Here is a 15,418-nt window from a genome sequence, read left to right as displayed (position 1 = left end):
CTGAAAAAACTCAGTCGTGCAGAGTGCGATCCAGTTCATACACACTATCCCATTTGATCTTCACGGTGTTGTGAGATGGGGGTGGGGACGGCTAGGGTTGTGTGTATTGTTCCCATTCTACCGATGCGGAAAGCTGAGGCTGACACAGCAAGGGACTCGCTCTGGGCCACCCGGCCCCTGGGCGCAGGCCCGGACGTCTCGGCCTCTCCCGCGGCTCGGCTAATCTGGCCCACCTCTCAGCCCCTCCAGGCCCCGCGCCGCCGCCCGGGCCGTGACCTCCCCGCCGCGGCCACGGCCATGGCGCAGGAGAACGCCGCCTTCTCTCCGGGGCCTGAGGAGCAGCCGCGGCGCCGCGGCCGCCAGCGCTACGTGGAGAAGGACGGCCGCTGCAACGTGCAGCAGGGCAACGTGCGCGAGACGTACCGCTACCTGACCGACCTGTTCACCACGCTCGTGGACCTGCAGTGGCGCCTGAGCCTGCTCTTCTTCGTGCTGGCCTACGCGCTCACCTGGCTCTTCTTCGGCGCCATCTGGTGGCTGATCGCCTACGGCCGCGGCGACCTGGAGCACCTGGAGGACACGGCGTGGACGCCGTGCGTCAACAACCTCAACGGCTTCGTGGCCGCCTTCCTCTTCTCCATCGAGACGGAGACCACCATCGGCTACGGGCACCGCGTCATCACCGACCAGTGCCCCGAGGGCATCGTGCTGCTGCTGCTGCAGGCCATCCTGGGCTCCATGGTGAACGCCTTCATGGTGGGCTGCATGTTCGTCAAGATCTCGCAGCCCAACAAGCGCGCCGCCACGCTCGTCTTCTCCTCGCACGCCGTGGTGTCGCTGCGCGACGGGCGCCTCTGCCTCATGTTCCGCGTGGGTGACCTGCGCTCGTCGCACATAGTCGAGGCTTCCATCCGCGCCAAGCTCATACGCTCGCGCCAGACGCTCGAGGGCGAGTTCATCCCGCTGCACCAGACCGACCTCAGCGTGGGCTTTGACACGGGCGACGACCGCCTCTTCCTCGTCTCACCGCTCGTCATCAGCCACGAGATCGACGCCGCCAGCCCCTTCTGGGAGGCGTCGCGCCGCGCCCTCGAGAGGGACGACTTCGAGATCGTCGTCATCCTCGAGGGCATGGTGGAAGCCACGGGTGCGGGCGGGCTGAAGGAGAAGGGAGAGGAGGAAGTGCAGGGGGAGGAGGGGAGCGGGTGGGCGGGGAATTGGACCCAGAGGGGCCAGGGCGGAGGAAGCGGGGTGGGGGGGGGTGGATGGAGAGGCTGGTGGAGGATGAGAGCTGAGATGAGATGGTTTGGGAGGGGTGTATGAAAAGAGTGACCCCCCACCCACCCACCCACCCAGAGAGGCGAGAGAAAGCTGGGAGGAATCCTCCGAAGTGGCCCTGGCCTGGGGCCCTGGGCTGAGAGGTCTGTGTCACTGGGAATGGAGACAGTAATGATAGTAGACAACACCCAGTGCTTACTCTGTGCCCTGCACGGTTCCAAAGCACTTTACACCTCCTGGTTTATTTAATCGGAGCCCCATGAAGGTAATTTCTTGTTACTGTGCTCATTTTTCAGGGAGGAAATTGCCCCAGTGAAACGTTAAGTTGTCCACAGTCATAGGCTAAATAAGTGGCCACGTCTGGATTGGACGCAGGCAGTCCGGCTTCAGCATTTAGGGTGCAGAGTAGGAAGGAAGGGTTAGGTTCCGGGTTTTTCTCAGTACTGAGGGGTCCAGGCCCCTGGAATGTGATGGTGCAGGTTTTCCATGGCCTGAGTCATTCCTAGGCTGGACCTTAGGGAGAGGTTGATAGCTGGGCTCACTTCTGCCTCAGTTTTCCCATCCATCAGAAGATCCGGTTTCCACTGACAAAGGATAGATGATCTGCACATTTCAAGCCCCTTTCCAGAAGGAACTAGCAATGTACCTGTGATGTCAGAACCTCCAACTCAGGCTTATACAGTGAAAGGTTTGGGAGCAGGTAGGATAAGACCAGTGCAGGGGCAGCAAATGAGTCCTTTGGGACTTGAGATCCAGAAGTGGAGAAGAAAACTGCAAGTGGGATAACCAAAGGCCCAGCAGGGGGCCCTGCAGTTCCTGCCACTGTTGCCAGTGTTGCCCTCTGCTGGCTTCTCCCAGACTGGTGTCATCAAACCCTTTTCCTGGCCCTTCATGCTGAGCCTCTACTTCACCGCTCTCTGCCTCAGTGTTCCCCACTCCTTCTCCCCACCCCAATACTCCCCTAACTCCTTCCCCCTCCCCCATGCACCCTACTTCCTTTCCTCTCATCTCACCGGCTGGCACATTTTTGCTGGTACCTGAGAGGTCCCTGCCCAACCCTCTTCTCCCTTTGTACCTCCAGCCCTTCCCTTTCTTCCTTGCAGCCCCTCTCCCCAGTGTCCCTTTTGCCTCTTCTTCCCCTCCTCTACCGGACATTTCCTACGCCAGTCTTCACCAAAGGAACAAAGGAATGTCCCCAAGTTTGCTCAGGGCAGGGCTTTCAATGTTGAGAGCCAGTCTCTGCTTAGCTAATGTTCACTCTTCCGTTCTCCCTTGTTCGGAGGTGCACATGAGCTGTGGGGAACATGAGAGATCTCAGGGTAGAAGGAAAATCACTTGCCCCGGTGGGTGTGCCCACCCCACAGAGAAAACAGGACACAGGCCCACAGCAAGGAGGACAGGGGAGGGTGAGGTAGAGGAGATATGGGGAGGGGAGGGTGGAGGAGATAGGGAGGGGAGCTTGTTGGATTTTTCTAGAGAGACAAAGCTGGAAAGGAGGTAATATTTTGGGTGAGAGAGTCAGTATCCAAAATGCTTCTGAAAAGCAAGTAAAATGAGCCAAAATCCAACAAGATGACATTTAAAACGAATAAATATAAAGTTCTACATTTAGGCTTTAAAAAATCACTTATGTAAGCACAGCATGGAAGAGCTCTGGTGAAAAAAGAATCGGGGGTTTTAGTTGGCCACAGGCAATGTGATACAGCTTCCAAAAATGTTTATGTAATGTAATCTTGGGCCCTGTTAGCTAAAGCGTCATGGCCAGAAGAGAGAGGTGGCGAGCCCTCTGTTATGCATGGATCAGGCCACAGTTGGAGTATTTATCACACTCAGAGTGCTTAAAGGATCCTCCTTGGCCACTCTGGTTTGCAGTCAAGAAAGTAAAATTTTTGGAAGCCAGGTCACATCAGGAATGGTGGAGGGAGACAAGGATGTTCAGCCTGAAGGAGAGAAGACATGATGAAAACTGAGACTCCTGCTTTCAGATACTTGAAGGGGTGTCATATAGCAGGAGAGTGAAAATAAGGGTGGCAGATTTTAGCTCTGTATAAAGAACAACCCAAATATTAGAGCCGTCACACAAAGGAGTGGGCTCCTTGTGAGGTGGTGAGCTCTCAATCCTGAGATGTAATCAAGAGCAAGCTAGTTGCCCATTATTGGGAATGCTCCAGTGGGGAGCCCTGTATGGAGAGGAAAATTGGGCTAGATGATCCCCAAGGTCAGCTTCAAGGTTAAACTTCTCTGACTGGCATCTCCAGTGGAGAGGAGGGGAGAATGTGGGCTGGAGGTTAAGAGGAGTTGGGGCAAATGGAGAGGAGGAGGGGGAACTGGACAAGTACAAGAGTTGGGAAGGAAGAGAAAGCGGGCTGGACCAAAGTGGGTGGGTGGGGGTCCTTGAGGAGGGCTCCAGGGAAGGGTTCTAGGAATAGGGTTGTGGAATGAGGCAGGGGAGGGAAGGCTGGGGCCGGGATCCCCCTTGACCCATGCCCTTACCCCCAGGAATGACATGCCAAGCTCGGAGCTCCTACCTGGTGGATGAGGTGCTGTGGGGTCACCGCTTCACGTCAGTGCTGACCCTGGAGGATGGCTTCTACGAGGTGGACTATGCCAGCTTCCACGAGACCTTTGAGGTGCCCACACCCTCATGCAGCGCCCGGGAGCTGGCCGAGGCCGCAGCCCGCCTTGACGCCCATCTCTACTGGTCCATCCCCAGCCGGCTGGATGAGAAGGTGGAGGAGGAGGGGCTGGGGGAGGGGGCGGGCGAAGAGGCTGGGGCTGACAAAGAGCAGAACGGCTGCCTGCCGCCCCCGGAGAGTGAGTCCAAGGTGTGACCAGTTTCCTCCAGATCCCTGTGGCAGGGCCAGACACAGGTGCCTGGGGAGCTGGTTATGGAAGGTGGAGGAGGGCGCAGGCAAGGTCCCTGGGAATGCACTAAGCTGGGGAGCCTCCTCAGAATCTCAGGTCTGGGATCCAACATGGATGGGAGCGATCCTGATTTCAGGAGGACGGAGCGTGGGGAATGGGTAAACTCGCCAGCCTGTCTGTGTTTGACCTTCACTTCTGTTCACGCGTGGATGGATGGACAGAAGGATGGACCTATGCGGGTTGGATGAGAAGGTGGAAGCAGAGAGAGACAGCCAGCCAGTGGATAGGTGAATGGGCCAACAGACCAACAGACAGGTGGTGTGCTCAGGGCTGCCGCTGACTCATAGAGCATCTTGGTGCAAATTCTAAAAAGGCGCCTTTTTCCTCCAGACTGACACTACCCCAGACTAGGGTGCATGGCTTGGGGAGCAGAGTGTGGGCTGGAGTTTAGTCCCCACTCACCTCCTCAGCCAGCTTCCCTGAGTCTGGCGCACCTGTCTCACTGGACACAGTAGCCCAAGCTGACCCAGAGGTGAGAAAGCTGGACGGAGGCGGGCAGAGATGAGGAGGGTGCCCTCCCAGCTCCACCCCTGCCACTGTGACAGGCTGAGAGGGAGGGCGAGAGGCTGCAGGGCGGCTCAGCAGGGTGTGAATGACCTTGTCCATGTGTGCAGGGAAACCGGCGATGGGGGAGATGCCAGAGCTGGGGCCCTGGGGCAGGGCCTAGGAAAGGGGAACAAGGGATGGCTATTTTCTGACAGTGAAGTGAGGTCTCGTGAGTACCACTGCAGGGGTGGGAGGGGATAGAGAGGTTCTGAGGAGGAAGAAGGGCCGGGGAGAGATGGAGAAACATGAGTTCACTAGAGCTGGGACACGGGGTCCTCAGGAAAGCAGAATCGGTCTTAGGGCACAGTGAGAGGGAGTCCTTCACGTGGTTCACTGGGTGCCCGTTGGGTCCAGAGCACTGACCCGGGCATGTGTGGGGAGGACAGTCAGAGACCCGATTCCTATTCTGGGAATACAGTACACGTGGGGAAAACAGAGAAATACGCCTGTGGCAGCTGTTTCAAACTGAGAACCTGGGCGGCCTCTCCGAGCACGGGGGGAAGGGCTTGGTAATCAGAGTTGCGTCAGGGATTGCGTCAGGGATTGCGTCAGGCCTGGAGAGTGACCTGAGCCAGCAGTCACGAACTTGGGTGGGCATCAGGGTCCCCTGGAGGGCTTGGGAGCACATATGGCTGAGTCCCACTCCCAGAGTTTCTGACTTAATGGGTCTACAGTAGAGACCAAAACTTTGCATTTCTAACAAGTCCCAGGTCCTGCTGACGCTGCTGGAACAGGGACCACGCTCCGAGAAGCCCTTCCCTAAGCAGACTTGGGGGTCCTGTCAGGAGGTGGGCGTCAAGCTGAGGAGTAGCTGAGGGTCCTTGGGGAGGAGACTGAAATATAATGGGCATGGAGAACTGCGGTGAGGGGAAAGGAGACCGTGAAACCAAGGCTGAAGAGTCCGACTCTGGGCCTAGGGACTCGCCCGTCAGTGGAAATAGGGCTGTGACAAGCTAGAGATGGTGTTTGGGCAAGATGAGTAGGCAAGATAGATGGGACAGAGCAGTCGGAAGGCTTCAGGGGAAGTGCTGCCAGGGTGGTGCTGAGCTGAAGTAGGAAGGGCATCTGTGGCAAAGGAGAGAATCCCACGTAGGACTTAAGAGGCAGGATTAAATGTGGGAGATGTGAGAGAGAGAAGCGAGAGTCCAAATGTCTGGATGTGACTGTGACCTGCCGTCTGCCCAGCTGGGGCAGGAGCCCCTGGAGAGGTGTTCCCACGCCACGTGTACCCCCTTCCTGGTGTCATCGCGGTCACCAGGGACACCCCCCACCCCAGGATTGTGAAGGAGGAGCAATGGCGAGTCGAGAAGGGGCAGAGGTAGGGGGACCTGCCTCTGGGAGAGATGTGTGCACACAGGCAGACACACCCTCCCACCACACGGGCCCAGCAGTGACCTCCAGCCCTTGGCCCGGGCTGCACCCCATTCCTGTTCTTTAACAAAAGTCTGAGCCCCTTGCAGGGAAGCACCCCAGTGTGCTGCATTCCAGGCTGGGAAGCTGGGGTCCTGGGGGATGCTGTGCCTCCTGGAAGCAGGAGAGGGGGCTGTGGAGGGAGCCCACGCCAGCTTGGGTCCGCTCGGAGAGAACATCTTTGCCTCAGGTCACAGGGTGACTTGGGTCACTATCACCCAAAGATGAGGTCCCTGAACACTGGTGCTGGCTGTTCCCAAAGAACAAATGTTGGGGCATGGGGGTAAGAAGCAGTTCTGGTTTAATTTGCTGAAACATCTAGAGTCTGGACAGGAGGGAGCGGGCTCTGGGTGTCCACACTCACTCACGCGGTAGTTCACCCATTGCAAGTGAACCCACCGTAGAGGAACTGAGGCTGGATGGAAGGCATTGAGACCCCGCCACCCCTCTCCTTGCCACTCAGCGACCACTCAGGGCCCCACTGTGTGCAGTGCAAGGAGTCTGGGGACCTGGGTTCTAGGCCTGACACTGTCACGAATTAGTTCTATGACTCTGGGCAAGTCGCATCACTTCTCTGGGCCTCAGTTTCCCTATCTGTAAAAACAACACTTGGTAAACTGGTAATGCTCAATAAATGTTTAAATCACTGAGTTGAAAGAGGTAGACTGCGTGCCTCTCGAGGTGCAGTGCAGCTAAGAATTCTAGGATCCGAGAATCCTTAGGCAGAGACAAATGCAGGGAGCCCCGGGGGCACGGGAGGACGGGTGAAGCAAGGGGGCTTGCGCGCAGGTGGTGGGGCGGGTGTGTGCAGGGGCCCCTCTGACTGCTGGCGTCCCCGTCGCCTAGGTGGCTGTGTCCTGGGCCTTCCATTCTGCTGCTGTCAGGCAGAATAATGGAGATCAGGGGGAGAAAGGCTGAGGCCCCAGGGCCTGGGGGGAGGAGTCAGGTCCAAGATCAGCCTGACGGAGAGAATGAGACTGCAGAATAGCGTGGGGACTCAGAAAAGGGCACCGGGCCCTGGAAGACCCTGCCCTGCAACCTGGGAGAAGTCTAGGGGCAGAGGCCGTGCTCAACTGGAACTCATCCCCCTTTCTCTCTCCCCACCCCAAGGAGGAATCCCAACAGGAACTGGCTCTGCACTGACAGCTCAGACAGCAGATGGGACCCAGGTTTCCCCTCCCGGGGTAGGTGGCACGGCCCACGGAGGCCAGATGGTGTTTCTGGGGGGGAAGAGAGGTGCAGGTCGTCCAGAAGAGGCTGTCAGCCCCCAGTAGCCCACCTGCCACGCGCCCCTGCCTCTTAGAGCCTCATAGCGGGGAAGACACAGCCAGCCCTGGATTTTATAAAACAAGTTTATTCACATTTTAGAAAAACTAATTCTAGGACAGGGAACGGCCTCCCTTTGGGCTATGTATGAGATCATGAACAGAAGGCCAGAGGGAGGAGCTTGGGAAGGAAGGAGTGGGGCATGGGGGCCGTGTCCCCCACTCTGGGTGGGAGTAGGTCAAATAAATTAAAGGAAGGGCAGGCAGAGGGAGAGGGTATTCAGACACCAGAGGCGGGCTTGCGGCTGGGCTGGAAGATAGTCACACCTGCAGGAACGGGAGAATGCACGTGGAAAGTGTGAATTCCTCCTGGCCCTGGCCCGCAGAGCTGAGAGGGGCTTCTCCTTCTCCAGCTGGGACCAGGGAGGGAGCTGCTCATCTCAGGACTAGGGAAGACAGGGATGGGGATGGGGGTCCTTGCCCCTCACCTGGGGTGTGAGGGATCACCGTTTCTGCAGCCTCTTCATGAAGCAGCAGGTGATGGAGCCCAGGATGGTGGCTCCGATGGCTAGGGCAAGCCCTGCACCCACCAGCAGGGGCACAAACAGGGTGTCCAGGGCTGGGCGAGAGAGGATGGCTGTGTTCAGTCCGGGGTGTCACTGCCCTCCACCCACGTGCCAGGACCTTCTCGGTCAGGCTGTCCACACCACCTCCTCCCGTTCCCACACAGCTTTCCCCCGCCTGCTCCCTGCCCGCTCTGCACTCAAGCCAGCCCCTACCACCAGGACACCGGGGCAGCGAGCACTGAAGGGCTGAAAGCTGGACTTTCAGACTTTCCGCGTGAAGCAAAGAGGAAGAGAAAGAGGAACCAGAGGGACCACTGGCAGGAGGATGAGATGCAAAAAGGAGAACAAGAGCATGGGGGTGAGGGGGGCTGGGGGCGCATGAGCAAGGGGGGCACCGCTCACCATGTGTGTACGGGTAGACCGTGACAGGCCCTGAGCGGGCACTGCCCGCCTGGTACCAGCTGTAGTCAGCGTGCTGCACCCAGGCGCTGGGGGCACAGTGGTACACGCCTTCGTCCTCGGGCCCCAAGCCGTGCAGTCTCAGCCGATGGCTTCGGGGCCCCACCAGCTCCACGCTGACGGGGCCTCCTCCGGGCCGGACCCCCAGCTCTGCCACACCGTCCTGGCCCACGCCACCCACCAGCTGGGCAGGGGCAGAGCTCAGCTCCCCGTCCTCCAGCCTCTCCACCCACCAGCTGGCAGCCAGCCGCAGCCCGGGGGGGCCGCCCCGCACGGAGATGTTGCAGAGCAGGGAGGCCGTCTCCCCGCGGTACACTGTGCCTCCCACTAGCCAGGCCACAGCCTCCAGCACCACACCTGCAGAACAAAAGTCAGAAGGTGAAAGGGGCATGGGGTTAGGACTGCTGTCCAAGCAACACCCCAGAAACTCCGGGTGTTCCCACAATCTTAGAAGAGGAGTGTGAGACTGAGACACGGAGGCAGCCGATGGAGAGGGAGAGAGGCACAGAAACAGAAGGGAAAGGTTCTGCAGACCCCATATCCTGTCCAGGGCCAACCCGCCCCCTCTCACCTTCCTCACGCACGTGCACGGGGAGGGGCCGGGAGCGGGCACTGGCGGCTTCCCGAAGCCGGGCCCCAGACCCTCGGACATAGGCCTTGGCGAGGCAGCGGTAGGTACCCGCATCCCCGGGCCGGGCAGCCTCCAGCCGTAGCCGGTAGGTTCTGGAAGCCACCTTCTCCATGGCAATGTGCCGGCCCTCGTAGCCAGGGCCCAGGCTGCCCACACCCTCCGTGTCCAGCTGGGCAACCAGGCGGCCGGGCCCAGGTGCCCCCGCAGGTGCCATCTCCCAGCCCACGGAGTAGGCGGCATGACGGCCCGTTGGGGGCAGGGCCCCTGACACATTGCACAGCAGCTCCAAGGGCTCCCCTGGGCCGATCCGACGTTCCCCAGGCCCCACTGTCACTGCCAGCTGGCTGGCTGAAACACAGGAGGGGAAGGGGTGTCAGGGAGGCAGGAGAGGGCACAGAGCACCTGTCCTTCCTTGACAGCAGCAACTTCGAGGCCACCCGTCTTTGCCACCCAGGGGCCTGGCTCTCACCCCTCAGCCATGGCCCTCCCATCCCCACACCCAATTTCTGAGCAGAGAAAGCCCGTCATGGGTACAGGTGCTGACAGGAAGCGATACTAACGGGACTTCACTCTAGGGGAGGTGGGCTCCCTGGAGTCAGACGATGGCCATCTAGTGCCCATGGTGCCTCCTGAGCTACCAAGGCTCCCAGCTGGCACCGTGGGACGCGTGGCACTCACACAGCGTCTGCACGTCCACATGGGCCAGGACAGCCCTCTTCTCCGCAATCTGGGCCCAGCTGCCGTCGGGATCCTGAATCCACTCAGCGGCAGTGCAGTGGTAGGTGCCTGCGTCGTCCGCCTGGGCGCCCCCCACCACCATGCGGTAGCGCTCAGTCCCCTCCTTGCCCAGCCGCAGCTCCCCTGCCGCCAGCCGCTCAGCATAGGGAGCTCCGGCCTCCACGGCCATGTCGGGCCGGAGTCCCACCACTTCCTGCAGAGTTGCTCGCCCCACTGGCGCCTCGGGCACAGCTCGCCCAAAGGACACGGCCAGGTGTGTGTGCTTCTCCGTGCTCGTCCGTGCCAGGCAGCCCAGTGCCAGCTCCTGCCCCTCGTGCACCATCAGGCGAGGGGGTGAAGCTGGGGCCTGACGGCCCCGGGGCCCTGGGGGGGCAGCAGACACCTGCAGCATATCTGGAAGAACTGGAGAGAACAGCTGGAGTGAGGGAGGGCTGGGAGCTGTACAGTAACTAACCCTTGGTACTGTTTCCTACCTACAACCTATTTCCCTAAATAGACTGTGAGCTCCTAGAAGGCAGAGACTTCATGCTGTATTATTTCTTCTGTAACCCAATGGTGCCAAGCACAGTGCTGGGCACACAACAGGCACTCAATACTTGTTGAATTTCATAGAACCAGCCCATCGCCTACTGACCCTTATGTTTGAGACTGACCCCTGTTTGAAATACTCAGAAGAGTGGCTCTTCTGAGTGGTCTTCCTTCTCAGAAGACAAACTTGAGAGCAAGAATGTCATGTGGTCTCACTCCTCCTACCCTGCCTCTATTTCCCCCGCCACCCCCACTCCCCCAGATCTGGATCCTGGAATCTCCAGGAATGGAGTCTGTTCACCCTGTCAGGCTCCCCTACCCTATCAGGGAATGGAAAGGGGCTGGAGAGCTTAGGGACACTTCTCCTCTCCCAGGAAGTAGCTTGACAGAATAAGAGCGGTGGACTGGAATGAAGAGAGTTAACCCAGAGTTCTGGGTTAGAGTCTCAGGCCAGCCACTAACTTGTTGGGTGACTTCATGCAAGTCACTTAACCTCGTTGGGCCTCAGGTTCCTCTTAGGTCCCTGCTGGCCCTGACTTTCTGCCTTTTGGGAGGGCACGGCCCTGACCCCATCCCAGGGCCCAGTACCTCTCAGTTCCACTTTGCCGCTGTAGCTGCCCAGGTAGTGGGCATCAGTGGAGGGTGTGTAGCACTCGTAAATGCCAGCATCCTGGGCCTGCAGGCGGGCAATCTTGAGCACCACGGCATCACCCTGCAGTCGCTGCACCTGTACCTCACCAGCTGCCACTCGGGGCCCAAAGACAGCATAGGAGAATCGGGTATCCCTGGTACTGACAATGCCCAGGGCAGCCTCTGGGGCCTCAGGCCTGTACAGGAACCACTCGAAGTCCTGCTGGGCAGGGCCCTCGTAGCCAGTGACATTGCAGGAGATGGAGATGGCTGTGCCAGCCACGCGATACAGGGGCCCCTGAGGGACTAGCACCTCCCGGGCACAGCACCCGACTCCTATAGGGAAGGACAGGAGAAGTTAGGGATGCCTGGGTCCCTACTGCAGCCCCCCACCCCCACCCCCGCATCACTCTTGACCTCTGCTTGTGAAAGGAAAGGACACCTGAGGGAAGTTGGTGTACACTTGGGCCCTGTTCCGAGAACAGGCAAAGGATGCTGGGAGGTAAGACACCTGGGTCTCAAGGAGGTGGTGGTATAGAGCCAGGTTTGCCTCAGACCCCAGAAACACCCCATTACTGGCAGGCCAGAAGCAGAGCATCTAAGGTCAGAAAGGAGTGTATCTGCTTCCTGATTTAACCATTCCCGATTCCGGCTGTGCCTTAATTCCCCCTCCACCCCGTCTCCCCACGTTTATGCCAGCTGAGCCTTCTAGCTAAGGGATCCTGAGACCACACGTCCCCCTCCTTTGTTTGAAGGGAGCTGGCCAAATCTTGATCAGAAGGGCTGGTTCGCTCAGCTGTGTCACCTGGGCCAGGGGACTCCAGACAATGGAGCCAGTGGCCCGAGCAGGACAGAGCACAGGCCCAGTCAGTTCTCACCACACAATCCCTCCCCACTCCAGCTGTGCCATGAGCTCACTGCTCCTCTGCCCCACAGCGCTGCCGAGGCAGCTGAGGCTCATGGGGCAAGAACCAGCCTCTGCCCTTTGCCTCTGGAGGCAGAAGCTCCCCTCCCCCACCAGTGCCTGCCAATCTTCCCGGGCAGGCCCAGCTGACAAACAACCCTCACCCCACCCCCTCCAACTCCCTAACAGAAGCCTTCATTTGCATATGGCGTGCATTTATTTACATCCCCGCTCCCTTTCAGTAGGGCGGCAATAACCCCCCAGCTGCCCCTTCCCATCTTTCTCTCCTCAAAGAGGCCAAAATTCTTCACCCCACCCTCACCCCTACCCTGCCCTCGCAGATACTCCCGGTGGCCTTGGAGGGCTCAGCTTCTTCCTTCTCTCCTTCCATCCTTCCACAGCCCCAGATCACAGAACCTCAGAATGTAAGAAGGGCTGGGTCAGCCCTCTGCCTCCACTTTACAGATGAGAAAGTTAAGGTACAAGAAGTATAATGTCTTGGCCACGTTCCTACTATCCTTGGCTAGCTTCCACACGCCCCTGCAGAGGGACAAAGCCAGAGAGGCATGGGGAACTCCAAGGAGAGGCCTGAGGGCACTGACCTCACCAACCAGAATGTCCCAGGGGCATAACCGGCTGGAGGAAAACACCTAATCTGTAGTCAAACTGTCCTCCAGCTCCTCCAGAAGCACTACCCTTACCTTTCCCTTCTTCCTGCGGCTGAGTCAGAGGGAAAACTTGTGGTTGCTCGGTTAGAGCACAGGCTGGGATCAGGAGGTCGGGTTCCAGCCCCAGCCCCATCCCCATCCCCAGCTGTACCGCTTGGACCAGCCCCTTCCACTCCCAGGCCTCAGTTTCTGGAAGAGAGCTAAGAGCTTCCACCCTGACAGTGAGTGAGCCTGTGTCTCAGCAGGGCTCTGCCCGAGGCTGTTTCATAATCAGAGCGATGGCGGAGACAAGCGAGCTGACACCTTCCCTGGGCTCCGGGCAGACTCTGCTCAGGAGGGCCCCCTCCCATCTTCCTGGCTCCACAAACGCTGATGCTTGGAGAGCCCCATGGGAAAGTCACCCCCACTGCCTTGGGAAACCAGCTGCCAGGCAGCTCTCTCCCCAGCCAGGTCCCCTCCTCTGTGTTAGCGGAGAGGGAAAGGAGAGCAAAGAGACCAGCTTTGGAGTCACATGGGAGTGGTTTCAAATCCAAGCCCCAACACTCACTAGATATGTTCTCTGGGGCAAGTGACTTCATTTCCTCATCTTCAAAATGAAAGTTAAGCACCTACACCCAGGGCGCTCACATCTCGGCAAGCTCTTCTATCTCTTTGCACCAGATTTACCCTGGGCTCCTCTCTGCTCCACGCTGCCCACTGGGGAAAAAGGGCCAAGTACTAGGCAGCCAGGCCTCACAGCTCCTTCCTCTGTATATCCTCCTGCCTCCCACCCAGGGCCCCAAGGAGAGGACTCATTCTAGTCCCCCAGGGCCCAGGGACCTATGCAGCACAGGGAGGCTCCTTGGCACCACGATGGAGCTCTGGTCTAGAAACAGGCGGCTGGGGCTACGTCAGCCTCTGCCTTAACTATGGCAGCTCCAAATCCTGGCACCAAAGCCACCCCCTCACCACCCTGTATTCTTATTTCAAGGGTTTCCGTCTCCTGAGCATCTGTACTGGCAGTCTCACTGCCTCGATACCATACTCCTCCCCAGACCATCCCTACAGGGAGCCCTCCCATTCACGCCAAAAACATTTCCACCGTCACGGTCCTCATGCATCCATGCAGCGGTGGCCCGGAACACCCACCACAACAGGTACAGGGTGCTTGGAGAGCTCAGCATCGGTCTCCACGGAGCCTGGTTTCTCCTGAGGCAGGGAAGCTGGGACTAAGGGGGTGTGACAACCAGGGAAAGCGGGGGAAAGACCCAGACCAGGATGGAGCTGGAACTGCCTCCAACTTCAGATGATGAAGGAGGGTGGTAGGGGGGTGCAGTTAGGGTAGACGTACTTCAAAGATTGTGGGCAGAACCGGCCCCTGGGCCTCCAGCCAACTTGGGCAATTATAAAGATGGACAGGCACTGCCCACCAGGGCGAGCACCCAAGGCCGGGCCTTAAGCTAAGTGAGGCAGAGAGGAGTCGCAGCATTTGTGCGCAGCGACCTCAGGACCTGAGTGTGCCGGCTGAGAAGTGGGGCCTGGCGGTTCCTGGGGGCGACATCCGGTGGGTCCTCACTGTGCCCCAGCCAGGGGCCTAGAACTGGGGAGCCTTCACCGCTACCCCACCCCCGCCCGCCCCAAGACTGGCTCGGAGCGCGGCCACAGACAGCAGCTGGGCGCCAGGCCCGGGGAGGCTGGGGGAGCCCCTGACGGAGAAGGGGGTGCGAGGGGCTCCGAAATGCTGAGGAGGAGGGCAGGGCTGGTCACCAGGTGGCAGGCACCTGCCGGCGGGGCTGGGAGCCAGAGCCGGGCTTACCCAGGATTAACAGCAGCAGCAGCGGCGGCGGCTTGGGACCGAGGGCGCCCATCCTGCGCAGCCGGCTCTGCGAAGGCTCTGGGGGGCGGCGCGGGCTCTGGGTGGCCGGGGGTTCGGGGGGCGCATGCCCGGGTGGGGGGCACGAAGCGGGACAGCGAGGCGTGGGTGCGCGGAGCGAAGCGGAGCGAAGCTGGAGCTGCCAAGTCACGGCCCTCTTCCCTCTGCCCTCTTCCCCCTGCCCTCCTCCCTCCTCCCTTCTCCCCTCCTCCTCTCCTCCGCCTCTGTTTTCCCTCCCGCCTTGGCAACTCGGAAGACCATTCCCGCCCCGCCTTACCCAGGCCCCGCCCCCGCCCTGGGCTCCCGGCCCCGGCCCCGGCCCCACTCTGGTCCCCAACTCCGCCCTGACCCCTCCAGACCTTGGCCCTGCTCAGGTCCCCGGGTGTGCCCCAACGGGGTCCTGGACCTTGGTCCCGGCTCCCCCCGACCCTGCTCCAGGCTCCACCCGGACTCCAGCCCTAGCCCCGCCCCCTCTTCGGTACCCGGATCCGCCCCGACCCCCACCCGGGCCCGCCCCCTCAGCCCTGTCTCCGCCCCGACCCCGGTCCGGGGGCGGGCTGCACCTGGTCTTGGCCAAATCCCCGGCTGCTCCGCGGAGGGCACAGGTACCCTGCACCTTCCAGCTTTTCCTTGAGAGTTGGGTGCAAGGGCCCTGGAGTCGGCGAGGTGACTGTGGCTTCTCACTTTGAATCCAGCCATTTGCTCTAGGCCTCTAGGCCTTGCCGCAAACCCTGCTGAAGTGGGAAAGGGCGGGATCTAGGAGTTAAGGAACGAGGAGGATCTGGTCTGAAGGGCGCTTTAGGGCTCTGCAATGTCACTGGAGACCTGTTTGCCACCCCCTCGGGGCAGAACCAGAAGAAGTGAGTTAGGAGGCTGGGCCGTTTGGATGCTGTCACTTCCTGGTTGGCGATCCTGGTCAACTTGCTTAACCTCCTCCAACCTGTTTTCTTGTTGGCAAATTGAGGTGGATGACATCCATCCCAAAGGATTTTTGTGACGTTAATTGAGATAATGTACA

General features: G+C 59.7%; 2 protein-coding genes across 3 annotated transcripts; one reads left to right on the top strand and one right to left on the bottom strand.

Annotated features, from left to right (window-relative positions):
* The first annotated feature begins 282 nt into the window (after window positions 1-282).
* On the top strand, window positions 283-4,109 carry KCNJ9 (potassium inwardly rectifying channel subfamily J member 9). The gene is made up of 2 exons (XM_060142258.1): window positions 283-1,147; window positions 3,778-4,109. The coding sequence occupies exons 1-2, from the start codon at window positions 298-300 to the stop codon at window positions 4,107-4,109; spliced, it is 1,182 nt and encodes a 393-aa protein (XP_059998241.1). The 5' UTR covers window positions 283-297.
* Window positions 4,110-7,493: 3,384 nt separating this feature from the next.
* Window positions 7,494-14,583, bottom strand: IGSF8 (immunoglobulin superfamily member 8). Of its 2 annotated transcripts, none has more exons than XM_060135340.1 (7): window positions 14,344-14,583; window positions 10,935-11,312; window positions 9,759-10,220; window positions 9,021-9,428; window positions 8,393-8,806; window positions 7,913-8,043; window positions 7,494-7,751 (listed from the first exon to the last, which is right to left on the bottom strand). In XM_060135340.1, the coding sequence occupies exons 1-6, from the start codon at window positions 14,393-14,395 to the stop codon at window positions 7,928-7,930; spliced, it is 1,830 nt and encodes a 609-aa protein (XP_059991323.1). In that variant the 5' UTR covers window positions 14,396-14,583; the 3' UTR covers window positions 7,494-7,751; window positions 7,913-7,927. The 2 variants fall into 2 exon arrangements, with proteins under 2 accessions (XP_059991323.1, XP_059991334.1); XM_060135351.1 differs by lacking the exon at window positions 14,344-14,583 and adding an exon at window positions 13,096-13,646.
* Window positions 14,584-15,418: the final 835 nt, after the last annotated feature.

This window comes from Lagenorhynchus albirostris, chromosome 2 (assembly GCF_949774975.1).
Source record: "Lagenorhynchus albirostris chromosome 2, mLagAlb1.1, whole genome shotgun sequence".
NCBI lineage: Eukaryota > Metazoa > Chordata > Mammalia > Artiodactyla > Delphinidae > Lagenorhynchus > Lagenorhynchus albirostris.
Note: the sequence above shows the minus strand (reverse complement) of the source record. Positions and strands in the feature narration are given on the sequence as shown.